The following is a 19,337-nucleotide window of genomic DNA, read 5'->3' as shown; positions in this document are numbered from 1 at the left end:
TTAGTATATAGTGAGAGTTTAGTAAGCATAAATTGACAGTGGCTACGCTCTTTCTGACAGAATAAAGGAACTTTTATGAACTTTTCCTTGTCATTTTTTGTTTCAATCTCTTAGGAAAAAAAAATCAAGTACGTTTTAGAAATAAATACATTTAAGACTATGACCTAATTAGTCAAAATTAGAGAAGCTTGTGAGAAATCAATAAAGGAAGAAATGTTTAAAATAATAGTAAAAGGACTTGTTTAGAGAAATTTCTTTAACTTCTTCCATATGTGTATGTGGAAGGAGATACACAGACACACACACACATATATGTGTGTGTATATATATATAGATATATGTCTATATATCTATATATATATACATATTTTTAATACATTTGTGTATATATATGTGTGTTAGGATATAAAATAGCAGCTTAGGGAAATAGGTAAATGGGTCATTTCTTCTACTCCCAATGGGTAAGAAATCTGTGCTTGGAGGAGGGACATGTAATATCTTTGTTAAGAGGTTGAAAAAGGAAAAACTTTATTGCGCTTTCCTTTTTACATAGTATTGTTTCTTCCAATAAAGAAGAGTTAGCCTTCACTGTTAATTTTATATTTTGTTAGTTGTGCTGTTTCCATTCAGAACCTAAAGTTCTTAGGATATCACCTGAGAATAAATCAAGTCAAAGGGACATACTAAATCTAAAATAAATGACTTATAAACTACAATAATACCATTGCCAATTTTAAAGATTCTTTAAATACAGAGTTTGATACTCCCAAGATGTGCAGGGTCTGTTTATTTACTTGCGAATTTGTTTATTTTCTTAGTAAGAAAAGGTCAAAATTTTTGTTTCTTAACATGGAGAATAGCTTAATTGCCTTTTATACTTAAGAACCTATTTGATGTATTTCTATTTGGGGTTTACATTTTAGAATTTGAAAAGTAATCCTGACCAGCCAGCTGTTGTCTTACTTTTGAGACAAGTTCAATGTAAACCACTCTTGGAATCCCAAAAGCCTCTCCCAGATGTTGTACTTGAAGAGCTGAAAAAAACAGTCATGTCCAATTCATCCTCTGTTCCAGCTTGGCAGGTAAATTCTCTCCTTTCTTACATGAGTCCTGAATTAAAATATTCCATAGCATTAACTGCTCCATTTTTATTTGTCTTGCCATTAAACTCACCATGACCTGAAACTTAAAAAACAAAACAAAACAAAACACACAACTCACCATGTATCTTTTTCAAGATTTAAAGGGTGTTGTGGTCAGAGGAACTAAGGAAGTTAATACTAATTTAGGATCTGCTATAATGCTTCAAAGCTTTCTTAATTGTTGATTATAAATTTTCTCAATTTAAAACAATGTTGAAAACACTGTCTTTTACATGGGGTTGATAAGAGCTAAAGAAGCGTTACAAATGTTATAATAAGGTGTTTTATAATGTTTTATAATGTGTTTTATAATGGTGTTTAACTCTGCTTCTAAAAGGGAAATAATGTAATTTTCCCTTAGCTACTTTGAAGCCATTCAGGCCAAGCATTTTCTTTATGGGAAATTTTTCTTTTATTGCAGATTGAATTTCTTTAATAGACATAAGATTTTAAGATTTTCTGTGTATTTAGTTTTGGTGAGTTGCAAGGAATTTGTCCAGTGCATCTCGGTTTCAATTTATTGGCATAAAGTTGTTCATGATACCTTCTTTTTAATGTTTGTAAAATCTGTAATGATTTTCCATTTTTTATTCTTATGTTGGTAATTTTTGTTTTCTAATTTTTTGATAACATAACCAATTTTATTAACTTTTGAAAGAACCAACTTTTTGTTTTGATTTTATTATACTTTATTTACATGTTACTGATTTCTTCTCTGTTATTTACTTTCTATGGATTTAGTTTTTTTCACCTAGCTTCTTGAGATAGAAACTTACGTCATAAAGTTTTCATTTTTTTCCAGTGTATGCACCCCACAAGATTTTATGTAGTGCCTTCATTTTCATTCATTTAAAAATGTTTTCTAATTTCCATTCAGATTTCTTCTTTGAGTCATGTTTTTTTTGAAATGTGTTGCAAAATTTCTGACATGTGGGCATCTTTCTGTTACTGACTTTTGGTTTAATTCTGCTTAATCAGAATATACTTTGTATGATTTCAGTTTTTTGAAATTTATTCACACTTGCGTTATGACCCAGCATATGGTCAGATTGGTAAATGTTGCATACAACTTGCAAAGAATATGTATTCTGCAGTTGTCGAGTATCTTCTAAATATGTCATTTAAGTCAAGCTAGTTAATTATATTTACATTTTCTATATCCTTAGTAATTTTTTATCTGTTTCTTTCATCATTGTTGAGATAGGTGTGTTCAAATCTCCAACTGGGCTTCTGGATTTGTCTGTTTTTTTCTTTCATTTCTGTCAACTTTTGCTTCATAAATTCTGTGTTATTAGGTGTATACAAATAGTGTTATTTCTTCCTGTTGAATTGACTCTTATCATTATGAAACAGCCTGCTTTATCTCTTAATATTTTTTGTCTTAAAGTCTACTTTATTGGATATTAATACAGCTATACAAACTTTTTTTTGGTCAGTATTTACATGGTATATCTATCTGTTTTCACATTGTATTTTGATTTTGTTCCTGTCTTTGCCATCTTGGGAGACTTTTTACGACTTCAGACTGGGGGTGACTGGTAAGCTATTGCTAATAGAATGGCCAAAAATGCTACCCCTTTCCTGACCTGGGATTTTTGTTTTTTTGGTCACAAAACTTACCAATCATTAAACAAAAAAATTAACTTCATCAAAGTTTGCTGAATTTGTTGGAAGTAGAATACCAGATTGTTAAACTCAAATCTTTTGTGTTCTTCTTTCTGTTTTTCAGTGGTTGGCATACATATATCAGTCCCAAGGAATGATGGGTGCTGCAGAGATGTGCTACAGAAAAAGTCTACAAGTGGCTTCCCAACAGGGCAGTTGGAGTGGGAAGCTCTCAAGTCTGTTGAGACTAGCACTGCTTGCATTAGAAGTCTGCATGGTAAGATCATTTAATAATTATGATCATGAAAAATTGATTTTTTAATTTTTCTTTCAGGTGAAAGATTTTTACATAGTGATATTCTATTGTTTCATCGCCTTCTAGTGTGGTCTCCCGATAAACTTTGTATTTGGGCTCTTGATGGACATAAGAGTAACATAAATCCATAGACTCCAACCAAACATTCTCAGTGTTTGGAGAAAAAACATAAAGATTTCAATTTTAAAAGTTGAATTATGGCAGAATATACAATTTTGTTTCTTGGCAATTTAAGTTAGAATTAACCCAGCTACTCTTACGTGACAAAGATACCAATAATTAACATTTTCAGTCATTTCTCTGTTCAATTTGACATTCTGTAGGAGGGATATCTAGTAACTTTTGACTTGACATCGTATTTTCCGATACGACGTTAGGTATATTAATCTAAAAGTCTTATATGGTAGTGTGGAAAACTCTTTAAGATAAATGTTTAAGTGGATGTGTGGGGAGACAAATTGCATAACAGTGTGTATGATATCTTATTTGAGTGGATGTGTGTGTGGTATATATTTTTAAGAATATATATCTGTAAAAACGTGTGTGTGTGTGTGTGTGTGTGTGTGTGTGTGTGTATGCTTATAAGCACATAGGAAGATACAAAAAAATATAAAACAAACGTAATGACCGTTACTTTGGATAATATAAGACTGGGGGTCTGTAAGGGATGGTAAAGGAGAATTTTTCATTTCATAGCCTATGATAGTGTTTGAATTTTTTTTTTATCATATACATGTTACTTCTGTAGTTAAAAGATAAACTGTCATTTTTCATTTTACAAGATTAGAAGAAATTATCCTAGATAGGCCTGAATTAACTTATGCTTTTGCCGTAGTGATCCATTGCCAGTGCTACTTCTTTCACTTGACATTTTGACAAAGAAATATAAGAATTAGGACCTTTTTTCAGCTTTGGTGTTATTACTGTAGAGGATATTTAAGCCCTCCTTAGGTCAGGGGCTATGTTTAGTCATCTTTTCATCCTTGCTTTACCATTCATTCTGCCTTGTACCTAAGAGCTCCTAAGTGGTTTTTGAATGAATGAATAATGACAGTCAAATTGAGGTCATTTGGGTGGAAAGAAATGGTGGTTAATGGTAATTGTAGGCCACCAAACATTTTGTTTTGTTTATCCCGTCTCTATCTATATTTAACACAAATCTGTGATGTCGGTAGCTGGCGAGCTGTGGAAGCCACACAGAGCGCCTGTTCATGTTCTTGAATGTGAACTGGAGAAGTATGTGCTCTTTCAGTCTAGCTGATTATTTGTTAGTTAATAAATATCACTTAGTAGTGTGGGGTTTTTTTTGTTTGTTTGTTCTTAAAGATGGGAAATTAAATCTGACCTGGACTAAAACAATAATAGCAAACATATATAGTACTTAGTCTTGCTAGGCACTGTTGCTGTGCTTCACTCATGCACTAATTTAATATGCACAATGATGTGGGATTTAGCTTCGGTTTAGTAATACCCATACATACCTGCCCCTTTCCCCAACTACCACAAAAGTGTTTTCTCTAAGCTTTGCTTTGGAGCATTTGAGATCTTGCTTCCTGGCATGTGTCATCAGTTTGGCTCAAATAAACTCTTACAAAAACTCAAACAAACAAACAAATGAACAAATAAATAAATAAAAGACTTGGTTCTGGTTCTGTTATTTACGTATGAAAATTTTAGCCAATTAAGCTGTTTATAGCGCCCACTTTTTTTTTTGGTAATAGTGGAGATAATAATACCTGCTTTGCCTTCTTATAAAGTTGTTATGAATATCAAATGAAATAACATTTACAAATGTACGTGTTCATAAACCTTAGAGCACTGTCCTAACCTAATTTGGTCTTGTTATAAGATTTGACACCCAACAATTATTATAAGGAGATGCCCTATTTCTATGGTAAATAGATGGCATGGAGCAGAGGAGGGGTATATTAAAATTAGACTGTTTTATGAGAGGCTACTGTATGGGTGATAATATATGAACTCGATATTAAACTGAAAGTGTCAACCAAGATATTACGTATCAGGTTCCAAAGTGCAATATTAGAGGAAGATACAGATTTTTGAAGAAGGTAGAAGACTAACCTGTACGGATCTATAAAGGGATTAGAAGAGTGCAGTTGGAGAAGGATTATAAAGAAATTTCTTTGGACAGTGTTTTTGCCTCCCCATCTTCTCTCTGGCACGTTTCCACACAGAGATGCTCACAAAATGAGGAAGGAAGTGCTGCCAGAGAGAGGGAGGCCTTGATGTGGGACCTCTGTGGTCCTGGAGGCACATGTCTAGAAGCGTGTGGACAGCTACCTGGCACAGTCCTCAGACGCCATGGCTCTCTACCTGCTGTGTTAGGACAGGGAAAAAGGGAGTTGTTAGTGTTTTGGAAAGTGACCACATGCTTCTAGGAGAGAGTGATTAGCAGGGTGAATCCCAAAGGTGGGTAGGAGTCTATGCTTGGGTACCACAGATGGAGGGACTGAAGGAGAGTTTCTGCAGCATGATCTATGGGTCAGCAGCACTCCTGGAGTTTGGTAGACCGAGGAATGAGCAATACCAAATGTGAGAGGAGATTGGAGAGGAATTCTGTTGGATCCTATCCAGTAGGGCCACATAGAGGAGTATTGGGATCTCAGCACAAAGGAAGCCAGAGGCTTCCAGATCACTCAAGGATATGAAAAGAGGGAATAGAATGGAGTACACTCACCCAGGTTAGAGGACCTTCAGGTCAGCAGGACTGCCTCATGGGCATGCGTCCTGTGCAGTGCAGGGGGCTCTGCACCGGATGTAATGCTCTATAGTCGCTGTCTTGAAATTCTGAATCATTTTTGAACAAAGGGCGTTGTTATTTTGCCCTGGGCCCTATGGATTCCATAGCTGGTCCTATGAGAAGAGACTACCCATGAAGTTAGGGATCTCTGATAAAGCCGGGAAAATCTGGGTGAGAAAAAGAGCTATAAATATTTGTCAGGCCCAGAGAGGTAGACATTATCTTACAATGGCACTAATCAAATACAAACTGCAGGTATTTCAGTAGGGGCCTGAAACTACAATTAGCAAGAAAAGATACAAGTGTCGGGAGGAGGAACCAGCTGTCTTATAGCCGTACCCTAGCTGGGAGCTGCGGAAAGAGGAGTGGGGAGCATATTACCTTTAATTGAAGAGTGAAGTGTTGGAAAGAAGAGGACATTCTAATTAAGACTGTGTTTACGAATAAGTAGAAGCAAATGGATGTAAGAGTCATGAGGCCTACTGAATTGCATTTAGGGACAGAGGAAAAATCTCCCTCATATAATAAATTTTTAAGACATAATGGGAAGACATTTATTTTAAGACATAAAATAAATGCATTCTAATCACATTATTTAATATACAGTTACATATAGCAACTTTTTCCTTATATAATAATCTTTGGGCTAACTTTACAAAATACTTTATATGATGAGTTCTACGAATTTAGAGAGTGTATTATGAAAGCAACCAGTGAGAGTTTTGTGTTCCTGTTTTTTAAAAATATATTAGGAATAATTTTATTAGTATGGGCGTTTCCTTATTTTTTTTATGAGTTGTACCCAAGGTCCCATTGCTCCTGTCATTATAACAGATGTCTCAGAACCTCTGTTCTCTGTTTTCAATTCATTATCTTTATAGCTTCCTCTTCCTTGATTACACAAATTACTGTTGCCTGTGCTGCTCTCGGAGTTTATTACGCTAACATTTTTTTCATCATTTAGTGTGTGAGATGGATTATGTGTTGACTCATTATATTAACTTTATTAAAATGTGTATTCTAGCTATCTGTAATTATGCAATCTTGGTTACAATTTGAGTTTTTTTAATGAAAGATTTTAAATGCATTTTTTTCTTCTTTCATAATTCAGTAGCGTGTTCATTTTATTTTCAGTTACTCGTTCTTAGGAAATACTTCCCTCTGTTATTTCTGAGTCAGTACATATGATAAGAAACTAAAGTTTGCAATCTAAGTAATGTATAGACACCTTAACATTTCCTCCATAAAGTGAAATTCTTAAAAAAATTTTTCAGTATTGATGACTTTGATTTGATTTCTTTATCTCTGATCTGCTTTGCACCTTTTTTTCTATATTGGGATTTTATTAAAATATTTTATTTCAGCCTTTCCTCTCTCCTTAGATAATTTTTGAAATATAGAACTTTATATTTATCACTATCAGTTAAAGAATCATGTTAAATTGAGTTTTGTATATTTGGTAGACCATAGGGTTAGTAACTGATAGACTTTATTCACCTATGTAATAGAACAGTACATTTTCTTGTAGCAAATATTTTAGTATTTTTTAAGTGGTGTTTCCTCTTTGAAAACCTCCTTTATCCCAGTCTACCCTGTTTTCTAGCTCTTTAAGGGCAGGAATCAGATTTTAATCATTTTGTAGGATTATTCTCCCTGTAGCATTTACATGGCAACTTAGACAAGTAGGCATTCAATAAATGAGAGTTCAACTTCAATCTTTTAAGGTAAACATGTCAAAAGCTTTGATTTGCTATTTGTCTTATGTTTTTACAGGCTAACATTCCCAATGATCATTGGCCGTCCTTGGTTCAAGAAGCTACGGCTGAGGCCTTGAAACTTTGCTTTTGTCCACTGGCTGTCCTTTTACAAGCTTTGTTACAGTTCAACCGCAAAATGGGGGCAAGGTGTGAGGACTCTTTGTTCATTTTTTTTCTTGGAAATATTTCTCACTTTTAATCCTTCTAGGAAGCAAAGATTTAGAATTAGTTTTACAAACTTTGTCTTTATTCATATATCAGTATCTACTTTGGAAAGTCTGGTTCTAGTAACCCACCCAATAAGGAAGAAAATAAAGTCTTACACTTATTTAAAAAAAGTAATTTGGTCTACAGAAAATATGAGAGATTTGGCATGATGGCATTTCAAGTGAGGAAGGCCTTGGAGTTTTTGTTCTTTATTGTCTTAGGATGGACCAATAGTGTAATGCGGATTCTAGAAACAAACAAAACCAAACAGACCCGCGTTGAAGGCTAGACTGACTTAAGTTCTTGCAAGGCAATAAGCTATGAAAAGAGTAATAATAAATATTGAAAAGGCAGAGACATGTTATAATTAATGTGGGTTTTATAACTAGAAAATCCAAAAGCTTCTCAGATACAAACATAAAAATTCTAGCAGTCTTTTTATTGGAGGGTGGGGATAGGGTCTGATAAATTTGAAGAAAATTACTTAAAAGTCATATGGATGATAAAACAGACCAGAGTATTTCAACATTCTGGGAATAATACCTAGTTCTAATGGATACGACACATAACACAAAGCAACTGTAAGTAAAACAGTTGATTCAAAAAATTATTAGAATACAATAGGTGATGTAGACATAGAGCGTAATACATATAAATATGCTGCAAAGATCATATCAACAAAGTAGGAGTGAAGGAAGAATTAAGACCTATGGCTAATCAGCAATTTCAGTACCATTTATTAATATTTATTTATGACCATTATTTTTAAATTAAATTTATTGGGGTGACAATAGTTGGTGAAATTACATAGGTTTTGAGTGTACAATTCTATAATACATCGTCTATATATCACATTGTGTGCTCAACACCCAGAGTCAGTTCTTCCATCACCATAATTTTTTTTTTTTTTGACTAATTTCACCAAGAAATGTTTTTGGCTGTAATTTAAGCTTCCTAATGAACTCCTTCTGCTGATTCTCAGTGTGGGTTACTTAGAGGGCCTTACCCCCCTTTCCCTAGTAATCTGTTAGCACCTCTCATAATTTTTATCACCACCAAAAATCAGCCCAAATAAACATACAGCGTAAGAAAAAACAGTGTGCTTACTATGTGATTTGTATGTACAGGCATCCTTAAGACCAGTTCTTTAGCTCTTGCTTGAAACCAATGCTACTTATAAGAATCCCTATTCAGCGTTTCTGAGTCACCACTATTTACGTTGTTTCTACAAGTACAGAAGTCTTCAGTCATAGGTGTTTGTAAATTAAAAAAGAAAAAATGAGAACAGAGCTGTAAATCAGCCTGTTGTTACATGGGTTCCCATATTGTACATTCTTGAAAACATATACTAAAAGCCTGATAATACACACTTAGCCTCTAGTGTAGATGTTAAGTATTTCTCCTTGTTCCACTCTGTATTATTTTTTATTATTTATTGATTTATTTTCTGCCAATATGTAAAACAAATTAGTGGTAGAGCACTCAGAAGTGCACATAATAGGGGACTTTCCCTTATTCTATTTGGGATGAGCCTTAATTTACATATCTGCAAAATGGCAATAAATAACAGCCATCTGCCTTACAAGGTCGTGAATATTAAATGTGACCATATATGTAAAGCACTTAGCATTAGTACTGAGCAAATAATAAAGATTAAATGTTACCCATTATTATTACCTGTATTTCTATGTGAAAAAATTCATGAAGTAATCAGCACCACGTATGCAAAAGCATGAGAAAGATAATGTGTGTGTGAGTCCAGTCTATGAATTATTTTATATTCATTTATATGCTTGGACTAAATGTAAATATCTTTTCCCCAGAGAGACACGGCGACTTTTGGAGAGAGTGGTGTATCAGCCTGGGTATCCCAAATCTATTGTGTCCACTGCACGTTGGTACCTACTGAGACACTTACATGCCAAAAATGACTACGAGCTCATTAATGTAAGTCATTGATTTTATTCAACGTATTTCATCTTGGACCTTTGTGGGAGGAGGGGTAAGGCTTGCTGTCTGGTGCATGGTAGGACGTTTACCAGCATTTCTAACCACTGTAACCACTGTCCTTCCTCCACCCAGCTGTTGACAACCGAGGATGTCTTCTAGACATTGCCAAATGATACTTGAGGTGCAATTGCCCCTGGTTGAGAAACAGTGATTTAACCTGTAGGAAATACATTCTCCTAATGTGCTGTGTAGAATAAGCGAAAGCAGACAGGGGTGCAAGCTGGTGGGTGTGGTATTTCTCAGGACCAGTTCAGTGGAGGCAAATGCGTAGATAGGATACAATTACAAGTACAATGGTACCTGAGTTTTCAAACGTAATCCGTTCTGGAACGTAGACTGTTTCAAACATACACATTTTGAGTTCTTAAACGTTCGAAACCTGAGGCACGGTTTCCCCTTAGAAAGTAATGCAAAGTGGATTAATCCGTTCCAAAGCTTTAAAATCAACCCCTAAAACTGCAAATGTCGCATGAATTTTACTATCTAATGATACCATAGATCCATAAAATTTACAGCGTTCATAAACGGAAATGTTCATCAACGGAGACGTTCGAAAACCGAGGACCCACTGTAGTAGAATTTAATGTGGTGTTCATATTATCTTAGAAAAGTTATTTTGCTTATTCTTGTCTTTTCTATAAAATGCATGTGCTGTTTTCTACTCTGCTTATGGGATGGATCTGGTATATAAATATGTAAATATGGATATCTAAAATTCTTTTTAAAAAGGTAGAGTATGTAAAACATAGATTGAGTTAAGATTTTCATAACTTCAGTCAGCAATTTTTAAAACACAATGAAAAGAAACAAGAGGCTTTAAGACCTACAGCATTTGAAATACTTCTTGCCTTTCAGTGAAAACTACAATATTAAAAAAATACTAACAAAAACAAGAGAGGCAGTATAATCAGCATATTGCAAACCAAAAAGGAAGAATTTGTATGAATGTTAGGAGACCGTTCACCATGGTCTCTGGCATTTCTAAACATCTGATGAACAGAGGGCCTGACTGCCCTTTGTTCCAGACTGTCTTTCCAAGGATGTATGTACGGTGAAAGCTTTGGGAGCCAGAGCTAAGTGTCTCCCTCCACAGCACACAGTAGGCCTGTTTGCTGCCGACAATGAAAGACTCGAGTGTCCTCAGCTCAGGGTTCCTGTCGTGTGATGCACCCCACTCTGTATGTGGGAACTATGTGTCCATCCATGTCACCCCGTGAGACTTGGAGGCAAAGGGAACAGATGCAGACGTGCTGATGCGCATGACGTTTGCTGTACCATGAGTAATGGAGGCCTTTGTCTCTGACCCGGGAGCCCTGCTATTCCGGCAGTATCCGTGAAACTGCGGCAGACTAGCTTGTTAGCTTGCATGTAGAGCAAAATCTCGGACCCTTCACAGTGTTTGAAAATGAACAACCAAAATACGTCTTAGTAATCGAATGATTGATTGAAATTAAATCTTCTAGTTTGTGGAATTGGTGAAAATCATGGAAAGGTTCCTGATAGAGCCTAGAACCCAGAGCTTTGATCCTAAGCTGTGGTTTTAAAGGAGAACAATGTCGTTTGGATATTTCTGTGCATAAAACGGCCTTTTGGGGTCAGGAGTTAGCGGTGATAGTATTGTAAACAAAGAGTCCCAACAAACTGTGTCATTTTACACAGTGCTGACAGTGGTGACAATTGAGATGTTGGCATCTGTACGAATTGCGCCTTTGAATAAATTGTGCTTATCTCTGCTATTAGCTTTGGTGGAACAATTAATTTCAGCAAAAATGACTGAAGGGTCATTTTTGCCCACAGTCGCTTTTTCTCTTGTCGTTTGTTAGTGCTTGCTGCTCTTTGGCATACGGGGCTTCTATGAAGCTAATATAGATATTGTTAGTGAACAACGTACTGACCTGTCTGTGACTTCCCACAGGTGCTGCTGAGCAATGCTAAAACTCATGGAGATACAAGAGCATTGGAACTGAATCAAAAATTAGCTTCACAGTAACAATGTATTTTTTTATAGTAAGCAAGCAAAGAAACAGCTATTAGAAAGAATGAAACAATGAATCAAGACTTTTCCCCAAAGCATCATTTTTTAAAACTATGTTTTATCCATTCCTTTTTTAAATCTAAAGATGTTTAAGTTCTTAAACTAGGGATGTAATTTCCGATAAACTCTTAATGTAACTTTAATCTGAAAAAAATCTTTGATTTTGAGAAGTTCATAATGAGAGGAAAAAAACATGATTCCCTTATTTAACAGTTATTTATAAACCATTATTTTCTCCATTTTTGCATGGTGCACAATAGGGTTTTTTGTAATCCCTTACAATAAGGCCTTAATAGCCATTTTCATCATATGCAAAGCAAACTAGCACAATGCAAAGTTTAATTCCTTCTATGCGTTTTAGAGTTCAGCAGGCCAATTCATCATAAAATCTAAATCTTGTAACCTGTTTTACTAGTGGTTCATCTCAGGTTCTGTTGAAGAAGCATGATATAAATATTGGTGAGTCTTATACTGCTAATGGATATATTTATACGGTTTAAGACACTCAGGTGTATGGCTGCATTTAAAAAAATGAATGGAAAAGTTTGGAAAATAATGCTGACAGTATTTAATCAATCATGTAATTCCTTCAATTATGATGAAAAGACTTGAACTTTCTGAAATAAAATATAGTGTCGTGTCTTCTTTATAGTATCAATATCAGATTTAATTTTTAAATTCAAATTTTAAAACTTGAGAGCACATTTACCTATTTTATTTCATTTTTTTCAAAAATCCCTTTAAGTATTTGAAGAAACTGTATGTCACTTTGGATTTGTGTTTTAAAAAACATTTCAGACATTAACATATTGCACAAAAATGTGTGGTTGTACAAAAATTTATGTTTGTAGTTTTTCTAAACCAGCAGCTTCACAATGTTACTTTATGAGATAATGTAAATTGATTATATTCTGTAATTTTCAGAGATTAATAATCTGTTGAACTGACTGTAATTTGATGAATTCCCAAATTTGGCTGAATATTATTCAGCCATCAGAATATTTAAGGATTGGCGCCTAGGACTCTGCATTTAAAGGGCATGCTTAAAAGATTCTAGTATCCATTCAGGTTTGTGAACCACTGGATTGATCCAGTGATGATTCTTCCTTTTGTTTCTTTAACAAGATCAAGCAACTTGCCATTCTCTGCCCATTTCGTCCTTATGCTCACAGCTGTCAAACTGCTTCAGTGCTCTTAGCAGCCTGGCCCACAAACTTAGCCAGAGCTATGCTGCTGCCAGGGCCTGTGCACCGCTAGTGCCATGCTGTCCTGCAGCCTGTAACTCCAGAATGGGCTGGCTGCATCTGCTTAAATGCTTGGATTCAGTTCTAGTTCTCCAGCTGCTCGCCGGGGTACCCCTCACTTCACAACTTTTAGCTACAGTATGGACTTGGTTAGCCTTTGCTCCAGGTCTACAATCTGGGAGTAACCTTTGACTCTGTTTCCTAGTTCTAGCCTCCAGGGACCTCAGACCCAGGTTTTCTGAAGGAGAAGAGTGGTAAACACCTTATTGATACTATCTCAGGTGGCTATTTCTTGCATAGATGCCCCGTTACCACGAGCCTCAAATCATTCTTAACCATTTAATTTTTATAGTTTACTTCATCCCAGACCTATGCTAAGTGTTTTAAACGTTGTCATTAATCCTAGTTAGTAAAGGAGAGTGGTGTTAAACAGCATGCGGAAAGCAAAGGAAATTCTAAGTGAACCAATATTACCAGGTTTCAGGAACTTGAAAAGGGGCTGAAATTTCCATTCAGAGTTTATACATAAGCTTAATTAGAGAAATTATATTAAATTTTATTTCCTGAAGTACCAATATTTAGCATTCATATTATTGTTTTGTTAGATTTTTTTTTGAGAACTATAGTGCATTGTTATCTACCATTTGGCTATTATTGATTATGTAGGTGTTTATAGGCTAGCGTGGCATCTGATAATCATATCCTGTGGGAGAGACACATTTCAGCTTATGAGTAAACTTTTGGAACACAGTCTGTTTGGGATCACTTGTCAGATTGAAGTCTCAGGATGAAAGAAACAACCTTAGTTTAAAATGCTCTTTTTTCACTTTACAAAATGAGTTGACGAATTTCCTTTAACTTGGGAATTTACGTAGAACAGGATTGGACAGAAACACTCAGGTTACTGTACATTAAGGGAATTAAAAGATGCAGTTATTTAAAACAGTGCGAAACATTAATTAGGTAGTGTTTCAGGTCAAATTGAGGTAAATTAGGTGCCTCAGTTTTGGGTTTAGAAAACATGTGGTCAGTTAAGCTCTGTTGCACATGAAGAGCTCTCACAGCGTCTGGCTGTCCCCGCGCTATGTCATAATGACTCTTTTCTTTGACTGATTAGAATAGGAACTTGTTGAATAGCAGTATTTTAAATTCTAATGTACCTGAGCAAATAGCCTGCACAACCAAAATTTGTTTTTATAAATGCTAAATTATCTTTAGACCTCAAAATGTTTTCAAGTAAGAAACTTACGAATAGTATCTCTTTAACAAACAAGTGCTATGAAACATTGGAAATATTTTTTTCTTATATTTTGAATTTAGAATTGAAAAAACCTATTTGTTTTAGTGAAGCGAAATGATACCAGGAGAGGGATAATTAAAATTAGTATATGCATTGAAAAATGGGTTGGATTCTGTGTTACATCACTGGACTGTTGAAATACTTTTCAGGTCAATCTCTCCTTTGAATCAGTACAGGAGTTCATTTGGGCTTCATGCTTCACATACTTTCCCTGTATATAATACCTATTGTAAAAACATTTATATTAATTTTTCTGGAGAGAAGTCAGACGATGCAAAAAATGCTTACTATGCTATTTCGGCTTGTGGTAGGCAGAATAATGGCCCCCGAAAGATGTCTAACCCCTGATCCCAGAATTTGTGAACACCTGGCAAAAGCGACTGTGCAGATGTGATCGAGGGTGTGGACCTTCAAAGGGGGAAGTTATCCTGGCTTTAATCGTGAGTTCTTCACAGTGGAGAGTCTTTCAATGAGAGAGAAGTGACACAGAATAAAGTCAGATTCTACGTTGCTGGCTTTGCAGATGTAATAAGGGCAGCCTCTAGAAACAAACAAACAAAAAAAACACAAGGAAACTCTCCTGTGGAGTTCCCAGAAAGCGATGTAGCTTGAGTGCCTACTGTGTGCCAAGCTGTTTACAGCATTACCTCATTCCTTCTCACATATTTCACAGTAGATACTATCTTTATTTTACAGACAAAAAATGAAAACTCAAAACGTCGCTCTTCTAAAATTATCTATATTCTTAGGTAAACAGAATCTGGCCCCCACGACCGTTTCCAATACTTTTGTCAAATTTTGTTAATAATTCTGTTCATCTCAAAGAAATGTACATGAGGAGTGTACCTTGGGGCTGACTCAATTATCCTACTAAGATGTATTCTGATGCTACTGGTTACCTGGTGCCACTGTCTGAATTCTAGGAAGAAAGTTAGGAGGAAGAAAACCTCCTCCAAAGGACTAACTGCAAATGTATTAGTTGTTTTCAAGCTTTGTTTGCAAATTTAAACCTATGTAATGATAAGGAATACTCCATCTTTGTTGGGTTTGGAACTTCATAGAAGCTGAGACCAGCAGTGAACTAATTGTTATAGTTAATCCTTGATAACATCACAAGTGCTGGCCCTTGGTTTTCTCTTTGGCTTTTCTAACCTCTCTTCCATCAACTTTCATTTGGCCTTCCTGTATGTTAGGTACCTAGCACTTCCTTGGTTTTGAAAGATCTTGCTCTCTCCTTAGTTTTCAACTAATTTCTCCAGAGGAGGTAGTTGATAAAAGCTCAGAGGTGTGTGTGTGTTCCTTTGGGGGGAATTTTATGTTGGCATTGTGAATACTCTAAAGCCTTTGAGTGCTAACCTATGGAATTGAGTCATAAAGATTGGATAGATTCCTTGGTGTAGGAGTCATTTGAGGGTGCAGGCGTGGGTTTGTCCAGCACCATTCACATGCCTCCGTAAGGGCTCCTCCCCCGTGAAGTCCCGACATGTCTCCCTTATGAATGCAGTGCATTGCTTTTTTGGACAAGCATCTGGTCGTTGGATACTAAGGGCTTTTACCCAGCAGTCATAGCTGTTGCGTTTGCTTTGATGGCCATGACCTATGGAGCAAATATGCATCACTGGACATTGACATCAGCGCCTTGCCCCCTCCAGTCAAGGTCTGTAATGTTTTATCTGTTAGCCTCCCTCCTCAGAGATGATAGAAAGAAGTGCTTTTAAAGGAGAGGAACATTTCCTCATTATACTGTTGTTCCAGGAGAAATCTATATTTCGCATTTCTTTCTGCTTTGCTCCACTGCTAGAATTATTGCAAACCAAGGTATTTCTTCTCATACATGTAAAAGGGCCTTTTTGAACTGACATACTTCGAGAAACTGATCTGAATTGAATAGAGTTGAATAAAAGAGTATCAAGGAACCTGTCTTTCCCAAAAAATCCAAAAGTTCTGTTTATTAATCAGTATCATTTATCAGGTACAATACCTATATGCATCAGATGCTGCATTAGAGGGTCTGCATATATTTAGAGAAACAATAGAGTAGAATGTTTAGGAGCAGTTCTCTGGACTTGGTGAGTTCAAATCCTGCCTCCCTCTCCTACTAGCAGGGAAACCTTACATAAATTACCTACCCTCTCTGTGCCTCAGTAATAGGCATCTGTTTGGAGTGTTAAACAGCTTAACCCAGATAAAGTGCTTAGAGCAGTCTCTGATACCTGTTAATAGCCCAGTAAGTGTTTTTCTAATTCTTTCAATAACATACAAGGGAGGTGTCATCCACCATTTTAAGATGAGGAAACTAAAACTCTGACATTAAAGAACATCCAGGGTCACATATCACATTAACAGTGACGGTGACATTGGTTTTCAACTCAGGCTGTCCAATCGCAAGATCCCTCAAGACTTGTCAGAGAAGTTTGGATTATTTTTCTGTTTTCTAAGTTCGTTTCTTTTGGGACAAGAGAGGACCTGGTTTATGACATACTGCTGGGCACATTGGGTCTTCCTGCATTTATCACGTGTGTAAACATCTTCTGAAAAGGAAGTAGCAGAACTCTACCAGGGAACAGGGGTTATGGAAATTTAGTCTATGGCGTTATACAATTTCATGACTGTATATTAAGGGAAAGATCTGAAATAACAAACCTTTATCACAAACGTGTGTGACTCTAATCTCCTGGGGAGGGAAATGCCGAGCTGGGTAGGGGCCAAAACACCAAAACAGCCTATGAAACCCTCACACGATGATACTTCTACCACTTCCCTGCTGTCTCCACATGCTTACTTAAGGATTTCCAGGTTCCTCTCTGTCCTTTCGGTGTCAGGTGTCCTCGGGGTTCTTCCCTGGTCTCTGTTTCTCACTGTAGTCTTCATGTCTCCCACCCCCACCACCCAACCCCAGGCATCCCTTCCTCACCCATAACCTCAACAACCATTTCTATGCTAAAGCCTCAATTCAGATCTTTCTCTCATGCCTCCGGTCCTTGCTCGCACTAACGGCCGGATGCCTCCTCTTGGACGTCCCATAGATACCTCAAAATCAATTAGTTTAAAACTGAGCTCATTATCCTCTTTCTTCTGCAACATCTCCCTCCTTCCCCACCCAAATTTGCTTCTCCCACTGTGTAATCTATTCTCCACGTTACAGAGGGATCTCTCTAAAAGGCAAATCTGATAATATCACTCTCCTATTTAAAATCCTTTAAAGGCTACTCTGAGCACCTGAAGATTAAGCCCAAGTTCTTTAACATGAGTTCCAAGGCCCTTTGTGATCAGACACCCTCCTCCCCCTCACTTTCCAGCCTCCTCTTCCACTATTTACCTCCCCCACCTCCACCACACACACGTTAGGTTCTGACCATATTGAACTTCCTGCAGTTTTCTGGAATGTGTTCCATTCATTTGGTCTCCAGGACTTGGCTCAGGCTGCTCCATCTCCCTGAGCCCCCACCTCTACTAATCTAGTCCCTTTCCCTGAGCTAAGGTCTCTATACTTTAGACGTCTCAATTCAGATGCCCCTGTTTCTGAAAGACCCCTTTGCCTGATTCCCCATGTTTTTGCTAAATGCCTCTCCCGGGTGCTCCTGTCACACCTTGTACTTGCCCATGTATTTGCCAGTTTAACTGTTGGTCTTTTCCAGTAGACTATAAATTCCCGAAGGGCAGGGCCCATGTTTAGTTTGTTCGATGTTGTATGCCCAGTGCCCAGCACATGAATGAATGGAGCCCGCAAAGATATAAAAAGTCTCACAAAAGTTGGAGACCCTTCATAAGGTAAAAACACAGATACGTGTGTGTGTGTGTGTGTGTGTGTGTGTATCATAGATCAAGTTTTTCCTTGGTGTTTTTGCTGCCACTTGCTATTAGGGGTGACACCTACAGAAGCGAGCAGGTGTTTGGTAAGTTTCTGTAAAAGAGGGGAGAGGTGTTGGTGTCCGGAGCACTGCGGGGATGCTGTTTCTTTGACCTCGGGCCTTACTGCGGTCCTGGCCCTCGGGTGGTGGGTATATCCACTCACAGTGGGGCCGACAAGGCAGTTACCCGTGTAGCATAAGGCGAGAAATTTGTCCTTCCTCTTCAGTAGGGAAGCAAAAATAGTTTGAGCATTATCATTTAGACCTCCGTGTAAATCATTTCATATGATTTCTCTCCCTAAGAGCAGGTTTTGATAAGAGGAAAGAAATGGCAGGAAATGCTGGGAGGTGGCAGGACCCTTGGACTATCCACGCCTGCTTAGATCACGTTTGGGCCCAAAGCGAGGACTGAGATGTTTTAACATTTGCCTGCAGAGTGGATAAGGATTGCAGATTCCGTGATGCTCAGATATCCTCCTATGTTTGTGGAGAGAGAAGTCTGACATCTCTCAAGGGATTAAGTTTTGGTGTTTGGAATAGAATAAAATGCATACAGAAATTCTCTAGGGGGCGATTTTTCTCCTTGTCACTGTTTGGATGCACGGCAGAATACATGCAAAGGGAGGCAGGTCCAGTGCTCTACTGGTGCCTGAGAAGAGGTGACTTCACTGTGAAATGATGGCTTTTGAACCTCAGGGCCCCTCACCTGCATGAGCCCTAGAAACGTATTTACAAGCTTTTGTAAATTTTGCATAAGTAAGACATTTCGATTATAATAAGGTCTTTCATAAAGACCAATGTCTCTTGCCACTCCCACTTCCCTTGATGTCAGGTGCTCCTGGCCTGGCTGTGGGCATCTTTGGATCCAGCTAAAGAGACACTGAGTTGGGGATGCCTTTGGGTTAGAGGGATGTATGCATGTTCTTCACAGTTTCTTCTGTATGGGGTTAATTGCTGCTGTCCTGAGGTGGCAGCGGCTTCCAGGAATGTTCTTAGAGACGACTGTGCCCACACATCAGGACAGGACATCAACAACAAATCAAAACTACATAAGCTTTAGGCCGTACAAAACCTGGAGCCACCATCTCACTAGGCATAGCTCTCAGGCC

General features: G+C 37.1%; 1 protein-coding gene across 9 annotated transcripts in view; it reads left to right on the top strand.

Annotated features, from left to right (window-relative positions):
* SKIC3 (SKI3 subunit of superkiller complex) overlaps positions 1-12,154 on the top strand; it is a 75,606-nt gene extending 63,452 nt beyond the window's left edge. For all 9 annotated transcript variants that reach the window (XM_033110162.1, XM_033110163.1, XM_033110158.1 and 6 more), the window contains 5 exons: positions 924-1,082; positions 2,872-3,024; positions 7,598-7,728; positions 9,612-9,735; positions 11,714-12,154. In XM_033110162.1, coding sequence (XP_032966053.1) covers positions 924-1,082; positions 2,872-3,024; positions 7,598-7,728; positions 9,612-9,735; positions 11,714-11,788 — 642 coding nt within the window. In that variant the 3' untranslated portion in view covers positions 11,789-12,154. The remainder of the gene's footprint in view (positions 1-923; positions 1,083-2,871; positions 3,025-7,597; positions 7,729-9,611; positions 9,736-11,713) is intronic.
* The last annotated feature ends 7,183 nt before the right edge of the window (positions 12,155-19,337 follow it).

Source organism: Rhinolophus ferrumequinum, chromosome 7, assembly GCF_004115265.2.
Source record: "Rhinolophus ferrumequinum isolate MPI-CBG mRhiFer1 chromosome 7, mRhiFer1_v1.p, whole genome shotgun sequence".
Taxonomy (NCBI): domain Eukaryota; kingdom Metazoa; phylum Chordata; class Mammalia; order Chiroptera; family Rhinolophidae; genus Rhinolophus; species Rhinolophus ferrumequinum.
The sequence above is the reverse complement of the archived record's forward strand: the minus strand, read 5'-3'. Positions and strand labels throughout refer to the sequence as shown.